Consider the following 12,097-nt stretch of genomic DNA (forward strand, 5'->3'; position numbering starts at 1 on the left):
GGGGAGGATCCCACAGGCCGCGGAGCGGCTGGGCCCGTGAGCCATGGCCGCTGGGCCTGCGCGTCCGGAGCCTGTGCTCCGCAACGGGAGAGGCCACGGCAGAGGGAGGCCCGCATACCACAAAAAAAAAAAAAAAAGTCAATTTCGTTCATTGGTTTTCTTAAATGTGGCTACTAGAACATTTAAAATGACATCTGCAGTTCACTTTGTATTTCTATGGGGCAGCACTGCTCTAAGGCCTCTCCAGGTGTAAGCATCTAGGAAGAAAGAAAAGACACACCGAGTACTGATGTCAGGTATGCTTTGCAATATTATTATGAAGAATTAGCAAAACACTCTCTGACATAGATCGCAGCAAGATCTTTTTGATCCACCTCCTAGAGTAATGAAAATAAAAACAAAAATAAAATGGGACCTAATTAAAAGTTTTTGCACAGCAAAGGAAACCATCAGCAAAATGGAAAGACAAACCACAGAATGGGAGAAAATATTTGCAGACGAAGCGACCAACAAGGGATTCATCTCCAAAATATAGAAACATCTCATGAAGCTCTATAACAAAAAAACAAACAACCCAATCAAAAAATGGACAGAAGATCTAAATAGACATTTCTCCAAAGAAGACCTACAGATGGCCAAGAGGCACATGAAAAGATGCTCAGCATCACTAATTATTAGTGAAATGCAAATCAAAAAAAAAAAAAAACAATGAGGTATCACCTCACACCGGTTAGAATGGTGACCATCAAAAAAATCTATAAACAATAAATGCTAGAGAGGGTGTGGAGAAAAGGGAACGCTCCTCCTACACTATTGGTGGGAATGTAAACTGGTGCAGCCACTATGGAGAACAGTATGGAGATTCCTTAAAAAAGTAAAAATAGAACTACCATATGACCCAGCAATCCCATTACTGGGCGTATACCCAGAGAAAACCATAATTCAAAAAGACACACGGAGATTGTCATACTGAGTGAAATAAGTCAGACAGAGAAAGACAAATATATGATATTGCTTATATGTGGAATCTAAAGAAATGGTACAAACAAACCTATTTACGAAACAGAAGTTGAGTCACAGATGTAGAAAACAAACTTGTGGTTACCGGGGGGGAAGTGGGGGAGAAGGGATAAATTGGGAAATTGGGATTGACATATACACACTACTATATATAGAATAGGTAACTAATAAGAACCTACTGTATAGCACAGGGAACTCTACTCAGTACTCTGTAATGACCTATATGGGAATAGAATCTAAAAAAGAATGGTATAGGTATACGTAGAACTGCTCAGGGGGGCAATCACACCAGTCCTCTTCCCGCACCATTCTCTGCTCCAAGAGGATCCCCCTCGGGGTCACGGACATGGCAACGAAAGACAGAACGAATCCCTCATGGCAGTGCTCGAGCTGTGAATTGAGGATGACTTCCTGGCACTACGCCGGGAGCCACGGCTAGGCCTATGTGACATTTCTACCACCAGGCAGATACCCTGCTCAGCCCACATAAGCTCCGTTGTCAATGGATAAAGGGGGTCAACACCAGCTTGGAAGGGCAGCTGGGAGCCTGATGGGGAGAGGTGGAAGGTGGGGAGGAGGAGGGACACCGCAGGTTTGGGCACAGGGTCAAGACCGGTGGAGAAAGAGCCGGGAGAAGGAGAAGGTGGAAGCACCGTCTGAAAGTCCTCGAATGTCGAGGTGAAGAGTACAGACCTGGTCCGGGGTGCAGCACGGAGCCGGGGTCTGCAAGCAGGCAACTCAGATGGATGGAATGATTGACAAGAAACAACCGACCAACCACATTCAGAGGTGGTGCAGATGGACTCTGGGCATCATCTGCAGTGCCCACAAAGGGAAGAACGAGACCCTAAGTAGGGAGTTGGATGTAGGGAAGGGAAGGAAGGGTGGATCCTGAAGACTTGAGGGGGATCTGCCAGCACTGGGTGCCTGGATGGGGTTGGGGAGGGGTGGCTTGTGGAAGCTAGGGAATCCAGGAAGAGGAGGGTTCCAAGATGATGCTGAGCTTCTCGGTCCTCAGCCAGGACCACCTAGAGCTCTTCCAGCCCAGATGACACCTTTCTTACTGTCTCTTTCACACAACACAGCCTTGCAATCTGACAGCTCTCCGTGTCCACGGCTATGATTAGGTGCAGATAACTGTGCTGCCTTGTCTAGGGCATCACCTGTCTGCCCCCACATGTTTTCACAGAGACCTTGCAGGGCAGGAAGATACTTTTCTTAAGGGTGGTTGAGGAACATTAGCAATGATGCTGGGAAGGGCTGTGGACCATGTGTTTGTCCAGCACAGGATTTCTGTGGCCAGGCTTCCAGGAAGAGACTCCACGAGGGCCATAACCCCGGGGCTTTCTCAATTACACAAGAATGCTCGGACCGTCCACCTTACCCAGGACCCTTGCGTCCTGCAACTCATCTGGGTCATTTCCAGGAGCCAGGACAGATGCGAAACCACAAAGCAAGGCTCGCTGCTCGTGGTTAGCAACTCTGGCTTAAAAGCACACACTGGATAGGGGAAGATGACGCTGAAAAAGAGGTCTGCTGATTGTCTTTCAATGACCCACGCTTTGCACAAAATCACGTGATCCCTAATAACCAAGAAAGGGATAATGAACATGTGGAATTCAGCTGTGAGCCAAGAATGTAACCACGAATTCCCACACCTTATGAAGTGGTCCTACCTGGATGTAGGGCATCGCTGGCGTGTGTGGAGGGCAGCCCTGCAGGGACACAAGAGGTTCACTGAGTCCCTAGATTCAACCCCAGCTCTACAGTAGAGGCCACTTCCTAGGAAAGACTGCGCTGGGGCCCCACTCAGGTCATCTGTCCTCAGAGTCCCTTTTACTTCTTTCACGAAGCATTGTTTTCTCTTATAATTCGGTATTATGGGTTTAATATTATATTTGATCAATATCCTTCCTTGGTACCAGACTGAAAGCCCCATGAAGTGGGAGGGCTTCTGGCTTTTCTCTCCCTGGTGCCTAGGACAGAGCCTAGCTGATCACATGTGCTCAGTCAATGTGAGTCAAAAAAAGCATGATGAGTAAACGAAGAGCCAGTGGGTCCAGGGCTGTGTGGAGGGACAGCCCATCTCAGCAACCGAGTGCTACCCTGGCAACCCTGAGTGCTACCCTGGCAACCATTTTTACAACAAACCTCCAAGGAGTCAGTATTAAATGTCCAAGGGGCAGTTGCCTTCATCCTTATGGATAACTGCATGCCTAAATTGTGGAATAATTAATAATAACAAACAAAATTATTTATCTAATATTATAATAATGAATGATATTATTATTCCATAATAACTAATTACAAAATAGCCATAGTAAAGAGTAACAATGTCTATACAGAAGAAGAGAGAAAGAAGTATAAGGTAACTATATCGTCTACTTGGAGCATCTAATGAATAAATGAAACAATCTAAGCTCTGCAGAAAAAAAAAAAAAAAGAGACAACACCAAGTTATATAGTTCCAGACACTTTCACACATTTTCCTCAAGGGCATTTGACTCAGGAGAGAAGAAGCAGACTTGCCCTCAGTGGGTTCAGGCAGCCTCTCACCTCTTGTCTGATGGATTCTTTCATAGGACATGGCCCAGAAATACAAGTTAACTACTTTACCTGTTATTCAACTGAAAAAAAAAAAAAAAAAAAAAAAAAAAAGATTTTTCCCAGGACTGCAGGAAAAACTGGCTACATTGGACTTAACAGTAGGTAGTATTGGGTCCAACAAATTCCTCAGGAATCTTCAAAGGCAATTTGGACTCTATTCCATTTTCTCCTTTTGCTGGGACTTTAAAATCTAACTACTAGGTGAGATTCAGCCCCACTGCACTTCCTGAGCATAAGGTGGTGATTACGGACGATCCAATATTTGGGCTGATGTAGGCGGTGCCTTGGAAGAAGGGGGGTTTGGGTCCACCCTGTCCACCAGGATGAAATAAATATCTCAGCATAAGACAGAATCCAGGAACCAAAGAGGAGTCAGGAGCCTGGTCTACGGGAGGCTTGAGGGGCCCCTCTTGTGCCTCCAGTGGTGGATTTTACACAGGTTTGATTCAAATCAAGTAAACAGGCTGCAAACTAAGATGGCTGCGTCCACAAAGCTTAACTCTTAGGACTGAGAATCGAGACCATCTGTGTCAACACAACTTAAGTATTTCTTCCAGGAAGTTATTGTAAACCAATAAATAACTCTGCTGTTCGCGGCAGGAAATTCCTACGAAACAATCTGTTCTGGCACAGTTTGCTCACCTGGGAAAACAGCTTGCTGATCAATGGTTTACTCGCCAAGATTCCCTTTAAGGCCCTCGTCTTGCTGTGTCCACCCATCCTGAACTATATTACGTCACAAACTTTGCTGAAACCCAGTTGATTCTCTGCCTTGAGAAGCACAGTTTAAAGGGTTTGGGCCTGGACCTCTCAACCCTATAAAGATGCCTCCTGACCTTAGATACCAATAGGCCTGTGCCTGGCCTTGACAGCAGTTGCTTGAATGAACTTGGCTTTGCTTTACCAACAGGCTCTTCTGATGGATTTTTTTGAGTCCACAACTGACAGATTAAATCAGGTTTGGCCTCTTGGAAACAGGAAGCATATAAATGCTATGACTAGCCTATGACAGATTTCAAATGCACATTTCACTTCCACTTCCCTCCTCTTTTACATGATTCTGTATTTTCCAAATTTTCTACAATGAGTTTGCGTTATTTTGAGGGTGAGTGAGTGGATGCAAAGCAAACACCATAAGAAGAAAATCAGTTCCCAAGTGTACATTAGAAACGATTGTCAGGTCTCAATTTAAAACACACACACACACACACACACAAGTATATAAAATACTCATTGAGTAGCTCATCTCATTAAGCGAGCAAGGTCTCCCATGGACATCAAAAGGCATGTAGAAAAATGGTCCAGTTTAAATCAGGCTGCCTTGGTTCTCTCAGGCCTCTGGGGTGTTGATAAACTACACCAGCAAAAACATTCAGTCAGTTTAGGGTAAGGCCCAGGGATCTGTGTGTAGTTCTCTTCTTTTAATGAGCACTTAAGTGATTCACAGAATCAAGCCAAGTGTAAAAGCACAGGAGCCTACAACCGACTCACTAGCCAAGTCCAGCTTCCATCAAAAACTGTCCAGATGAAAAAGGACCAGGTTGGCAGCTGACAAAGAAAGGATGCCTCAACTGTCTCACTCAGGTGGCATCTCCCCACGCCTGGGTCCCGGGCCTGTCTGGGAGCACACTGACTCACAAAAGCCCCGGCCTCCTGTGAAATCTGGGAATAGCTCACAGCTGGGCTCAGGCAGGGTCCCCAGCCAGAGCCGGCTCAGACAGCAGGCTTCCCCCACCGTTCTCTGCAGCCCTGCAGCTCTCCGTGCAGCCAGCATAGGGAGTGAGATGCCCGTTAGCAACCCCAGTCAAGGCCTCCTTTTACCTTAAAGAAACTTCCTCGCTTCTCCGGACCGCGGGCGCCCATGGTCCAAGCTGACATTTCCCGCGGCGAGGCTCTACTGCACGCCTTGGACTCCTGAAGGTAGAGACATTTGTAATGGTTAGTCCAGCCTGTAGGAAATTCCTTTCTAAGCCACAGAACACTCACAACAACAGTCCTGCCAAGATCTTTTTCCATCAACAACAGAGTGCCATTTTATTTCCCACCAAAGCCCTTCCATCTCCTTTCAGGCTGATTTCCTGCTACAGACGGCACAGTTCCTAGACTCAGCCCCACCTCACTGCCCGCTACCCCCTCCCGCTCCTTCAGCTGACGCCGAAGCCCCCTGGGACTGTGGAAAGCATAATGATTGCTCTGTGTGTTTGCTTGACCGCACGCTCAAGTCCTAAAGGGACAATGTTAGATGTCACTGTAATCTGCTCCAAAGCTCATGGACTTAATGTGGTTGATCACAGAAGGCCAGCGGAAGAGTGAGGGCCTGCATGTCCCAGGAAATCCAGCAGGGATGGGATGAGGTCATTATGAGCTTGGCTGGCCCTCTCCCTCCGGCAAGGTCAACACAAGGGCATTGGGAATAAATCCCTCTATTTTCTCCAAAGAAATCAAAGACTGGGATGAAATCCTGTGTCCCTGTTTTCAGAGATCAGTTTGTGTAAGAAACAGCTCCAGGATAACTGGGGAAGAGGGGAGTGGACTTTGGAACGTGAAGAGGAATTTAAGGGCATGATATGATTCTGAATCACAACTGTGGCTATTTGAGCTTGGAATTTCCCTCACTGGAGCATCAAAACCCAATAATCTTCCCTCCTGGCTGCAACGCCTTCCATGTCCACTTGTAAATAAAACACACACACCCCCACGCAGCTGGCCCCGCCCCGGCCAGCATGCATGGAGAGGATACCTGGGGGAGCATGCCTGAACCATCCTCCTGGACCAGGAGCAATTATGAAACCACCCTCCCGCTCACATAACTTGCACAAGATGTGGCTGGTCCTAACCACAACCACCCTGGTGGAAGGACGATAAAGGAAACATTAAATGAAAACATGTCTGGGGATCTTAAAAGGGGTTCAGCTGCAGGGGTAGAGCGGGAAGGCACCAAAGCCACAGTAGCCGCTGCCAGCTTGCTGAGGCTCTTTCATTATTAGCTGGGGAACAGAGAGGCAGCAGCACTCAAGGGTTTTTCAACAAGTGGAAAAGCATAATGACTTTGCAGAGAACTGCATACGTTAGGAAGCAAGGATCTTTGGAGACAGGCACATTTCTGCCCCAAGATCGGCCCCTCCCTTCACATCCGCAGTGGGCTGTGATGACCCGTGGAATTCCATCTTGGAAAATGAGAACGCAGCGCACACCCATCCCTCCTCTGGGGCCATCACCAAGGTTAGTCACTTCTCCGTGGTTCGGTCCCTTTAAAGGTTCAGAGGTATCTTCCCTGTGATTCTTCTCTCTTGGAATCCCATTGGGATGAAGGTCAACCTTCCAAAAGCCTCCTGAGATGACTGGTGAGCTTTCTATTGCGATTCTGCTGACTCTGAGATTCACATTCTTGGGCTCAGCTGCTGAATGCAGCCCCAGCTCCAAGCCCTTTGAAGTTCATCACTTATCAGCGAAGTCCACGGACTGGAGGGACTCCGGAAGGAAACTAGGTGCTGTCTTCAGAACAACGATCAGGACCACAACCACACTGTAACCTTGCGGAACAAATGATTAACTGTTTCAACCCAGAAGCACACAAATAAAAAAGTACACTTCTTGAAACCAAGCCTAATGCCTGTAATTCTTTTTCTTCCAGACGCTTTCTCGGCAAGGAATTTGACATGGCATAGCAGTGAAGGAACGGCCTGGGGAGAGCCAAGCCGTTCATTCCTCATCCAGACCTAAGTCCCTTTGTTTTGTTCAGAAATTTTCCGAGTACAAACCCTTTCTGATGAGCCAGGACAGGGAGGGAATTTTGCCTATAACAACGGAGCAGTCTGGATTCCGCGCGTTTACTACGTTAATTAGCTGCCTGAAAACTGCACACAAACACTTCCACCTCAAGTGGTCCTCAAGGAAACATCCAGCTTGGATTCTGTGCGAGACCGGCAGATCCATCACATTTTTTCCAGAGGATGCAGGTTGCATCCCCGCTTCTTCAGAAGGCTGCTCCAGGATAGAGATGAGAGCAGGTGACAAAGACAGGCGGCCAAGGGCCACGGCAGGCCCTTCCCACAGAATGAAATCCAAGTGGACAGAACATCACACATTGTTCTAATTCTTAAAAACAAAGTTCTTAAGGGCCCCAAAGAAGTTTGGGTTTCAGGTCTTTCCTGTCGTAGCAATAGTCCTTCCCAAAGCATAGCCTCTGACACCCCAACTCAACACAGACAGACATTTAATACAATTTATGAGAATTTCTTTCAACTTGTGGTTCCTACCCTTCCCCCCAAAGGGTTAGGTTACACTGGTAGTTTCATCCTTAAACCACCCCCACTAACAGGCTGGACCAAGAAACAGAAAAGGTACCGTAGTTGGAGAGGCTGTAAAATTCCTCCAGACTTATACGGTGGAAGCTTGCTTCTTGCCTGGTTTCCCTGAACGGCGGAGCAGATTCTCGAAAAAGGAGCCTAGCACATCCAGTGGATCTTTCCAGATGCTAGCTGAAAGCTAGCAAAAAAAAAAAAAAAAAAAGAGAGAGAGAGAGAAAAAAAAGCCCTAATGGGACTAAAGGACACTGCAAGCACTTTGGAGCTGCCAAGCCTTTTCAATAACAGCACTGAAGGAATGTAAACGAAGTTGATCGCTGTGGTCCGGCTAAAGGACAAAGGCAGGAAGCGAATATTCCTGACTCTCCCCCAACACCGGGCTCGGCCACTTTGGAGGGAGGCTCGCAGCGGCTTCCATGTGGCCCCAATGCGAGTGCTGAGGTGAAGTCTGTCCTGAGGTTTCAGCATCCAGGACTCACTGAGTCGTCCGGCTGGGCACCAGGCTGCATGGACTGCCGCTGAGCAGGATGGCTCCCGGCCGGGATTCTAGCCCATTCCGCTGGGAGTGCTGGGGCACCGCCACCTGGCCCTGGGCTGTGGGCTGGCCGACGGGGCTGGAACACCCAGAGCCTGGTTTTCAGTTCACTGAGCCACGGAACTAAGTCACTGGCAAAATTCCAGCTGTTGCTCGAAATTCCAGCTTGCCAAATCTGGGCAAGATAGGCTACATCTGAGATGGACCTCCTCCTCCTCCCCCTGTCCACCCGGATTTACTTACTCAGCCTATACCCTTCCTATTCCATTCGCCTCAGGTCACAAGTGCAAACCCACAGAGCAGCAGCAGTAACACTAACATTGGCAACCACGGCTCCCAAGTCTGCTTTAAAAGAGACTCGGCTTGTTCAAGTCACAGGGGTTCTCATCACCTGCTGCTGTGAAAGTCGGCCACAGAAGCTTTCTACTCACTCTGTTCTTCCTTCTTTCTAGCAGTTGCATAAAGCGAGGCAAAGTGGACTTCACTTCTTAGTAAACAAGAGCTCATAATCATTTTACAGCCAAACTGACTGAAGTAAAAGAAAGGGACTCACCCCTGGGAACCTGTCAGGTCGAGGCCAGTCCTGAGACAGGCATGTCACCTTTTTGCCTGGTTCCTTGAGTGGCTCCAAGGATGGCAGGCCCTCCCTCTTTTGAATGCTTTTCGTCTTTACTAAGAGGTAAAAGCCAGTGGGGCGGTTCTGTGTCTGGATCCAGGCAAGGTCTCTGAATATTTCCATAATTATCTTTGTATGACCACGGATTTTACAAGTTGAATAGAAAATCCCTTTTCCAGCCTCTGCCTTGACAATTCAAGTTATGTAACGTTAAAATTTGTTCTTTGAGCATCTTGTATCACTGCCCAGCACCGATTATCTCTCAATCGTTAAACTTTTTAAAGTATTTTTAAGATCATAAACATTTTTCATTGAAAAGAGAACTAATTTGTGGGAAGTAAGAAATCAGAAGCAAAGAACTGTATTCCCAGGCCCCTTCCTCGATAACTGCTTTTAAATAGAATTGGGAACAATGCTCTTTGTCTTGACTTTCACAAGAGTAACCAAGGATAATAAAATAATTTTTCTTCCCTTTTTAGGAAGGTGCTCACAGGTGAGACTGTGCATTTCTGCCACTCACATGATTGGCCTGTAACAAATTCCAGGGGAGGTCCATCCCTTTCGTCCTTGGAAAACGGATGTCTCACGGAGACGCTGCAGAAGCTGTGCCGCTGCCCACGAAGCCCAGGTGTGGATGTCTCCACCACCAAAGGCAATGAACGTGCCCTGGACATAGGTGGGCAGCTCTGCCGTTGGAAGTCCCCCCTTCCCTCGGATGGGAAACTGCCTCTCTTACCTCCCACCCGATGCCCTCATTTTACCCCTCCGGCCATCCAAGAGTTAGCCTCCCGCCTCCTCCTCCTTGTCCCTGCAGGGTGACAGCTTCTCAGGCCTCAGGGCTGCTGCACTCTGCCCGCCTGGAACAGGGCTGAGAAGGGAGGCGGATGACCCCCCAAGGTCGTTCTCAGAAGTATGTGTCTTTTAACCTCCTCACTTGCAAAGCACCACGTAGTCAGTGGTCACACCCGGCACTCACGCGCAGAGACCACACGTACAATGAAGAAGCCCCATAAGCCGCATCGGCCCTGAACCCGAAGGACACCACGGAGGGAAGCCACACCCCCCAGGGCTCCTGCAGGTTTACTGTCAACGTGTGAGCACCTGAGTTTAGAGCTTTGCGAAGCAAAGCTCTCTGGCCACGATGGTAAAAGGGTCTACATTGGTGGTTAATTTTAACTGGAGGTTTATAACCTGGTGGCTCTTGGATGGAGTCTACACTACAGATACAATAGACGAAGTAACACACTTTTTAACAATTTGAATAAACAGTCTCCAGAGACCCTGAGTCAAAAATTCATGTCCCAGTCGTTTATGAGAGGTGACTTCAGGACACACTGGTCGGGCAGAGGGGATGTGACACAGGGGAGGAAGGGCAGCAGTACAAAGGGCATTACCAAGCAAGCAATCAGCGTAGGTGACTGGGTTGGGAACTCTGAGAGCCAGTGTAGACCATGGCTCAGGTAGTCCCAACTGAGGGGTATTTTTCTGACTCCCCCCAGGGGACCTTGGGTCACCAGTACCTCCAACATACCCCTGGTGCCGGCAAAGTGGGCTCTTGGGGCCGAAGAGAGCCCTTGGGCAAAGCTGGCAGTTGGAAATCAGGCCACCATGCGTGGAAATGCCAAACACCCAAGGGATACGGGAAGGTCTTGACAGTGTCTGCTACACCTGGCGGCTCAAAAAAATCAGGACATTTTGCCTAAAATGTGGGTGTCTAGCTTCCCTGTCATAGTGAGCTGTCATCCCAGCATGGCTATGGCTGGCTGGCTTGGAGGGTTCTCTCTGGCTGGGATGTGAGCCCCTCCAGTTCAGCAGTGCCCACAGGTTTGCTCTCTGTTCCCAGACACCCTGCCTGACCTACCACACCCCTTGTAAAGCACCTGCCGTGCCCAGCTCCGGCCTGATGTGCAGAGGGCAGTGATTCTGCCCATTCGGTTCTCTCAGCTGACTGGATGACCCAGTGATGTCATATGACACAGGCTAGTAATTCACTGGCTGTTCTCAAATGAGGGAGAACCTTCTGAGCTGAGAGTCACAGGGTACATGCTTACCCATGAAAGCTGGATTGTGAGCCACATGCCAGCTTAACTGATGAGAAGCAGATACCCTGAGTGAGCAGATATGGGAAGCCTTTGGACCATGGGGGTGGGGTGATGGGGGAGGGGAGAGTCTTGAATCTCAGCCTCAGGCTGGTGGCTTTGTACTTCCCACCAGGCCTGGCGGTGCCAGGGTCCAGGGCATCTTGTATCCTGACAATAAGGGTCCCCTCTTCTTGAGCAGGTGGATAGATGTATATTCCCTTCCATCAAATATGCTTTGACCAGAAGAGTTTCAGAAAGATGACCATGAGCTCCCCAAAGCAAGTAGAACTTCAAGCTGTTGATCATCATCTTATCAAATGTTTAATTCAAAGATCTTGAGGGAACCCTCCTACACTGTTGGTAGGAATGTAAATTGGTGCAGCCACTGTGGAGAACAGTATATGGGGGAGGGGAGAGTCTTGAATCTCAGCCTCAGGCTGGTGGCTTTGTACTTCCCACCAGGCCTGGCGGTGCCAGGGTCCAGGGCATCTTGTATCCTGACAGTAAGGGTCCCCTCTTCTTGAGCAGGTGGATAGATGTATATTCCCTTCCATCAAATATGCTTTGACCAGAAGAGCTTCAGAAAGATGACCATGAGCTCCCCAAAGCAAGTAGAACTTCAAGCTGTTGATCATCATCTTATCAAATGTTTAATTCAAAGATCTTGAGGGAACCCTCCTACACTGTTGGTAGGAATGTAAATTGGTGCAGCCACTGTGGAGAACAGTATGGAAGTTCCTTAAAAAACTAAAAATACAGTTACCATATGATTCAGCAATCCCATGCCTGGGCACATATCCAGAAAAGATGAAAATTCCAATTCAAAAAGACACATGCACCACTATGTTCATAAGCACTATTAACAATAGCCAAGACATGGAAGCAACCTAAATTTCCATTGACAGATGAATGGATAAAGAAGATGTGGTGT

General features: G+C 48.0%; 2 protein-coding genes across 3 annotated transcripts in view; both read right to left on the reverse strand.

Moving 5' to 3' along the window:
* Positions 1–2,711, reverse strand: part of LOC129392774 (short coiled-coil protein B-like) — a 22,321-nt gene extending 19,610 nt beyond the window's left edge. The window contains 1 exon segment of the mRNA XM_055090556.1: positions 2,697–2,711. Within this exon segment, the coding sequence (XP_054946531.1) occupies positions 2,697–2,711 (15 nt within the window).
* The window catches only part of RIN2 (Ras and Rab interactor 2), a 238,228-nt gene that overhangs the window by 99,806 nt on the left and 126,325 nt on the right, over positions 1–12,097 (reverse strand). Inside the window, exons 1-2 of one of the 2 annotated variants that reach the window (XM_007120897.3) lie at positions 7,975–8,043; positions 5,449–5,541 (exon numbers count right to left, since the gene is read on the reverse strand). In XM_007120897.3, coding sequence (XP_007120959.2) covers positions 5,449–5,505 — 57 coding nt within the window. In that variant the 5' untranslated portion in view covers positions 5,506–5,541; positions 7,975–8,043. Of the gene's footprint in view, positions 1–5,448; positions 5,542–7,974; positions 8,044–12,097 lie in introns of those variants that run through there. The other variant, XM_028498655.1, reaches the window with a different exon arrangement.

This window comes from Physeter macrocephalus, chromosome 14 (assembly GCF_002837175.3).
Source record: "Physeter macrocephalus isolate SW-GA chromosome 14, ASM283717v5, whole genome shotgun sequence".
Classification (NCBI taxonomy): Eukaryota; Metazoa; Chordata; class Mammalia; order Artiodactyla; family Physeteridae; genus Physeter; species Physeter macrocephalus.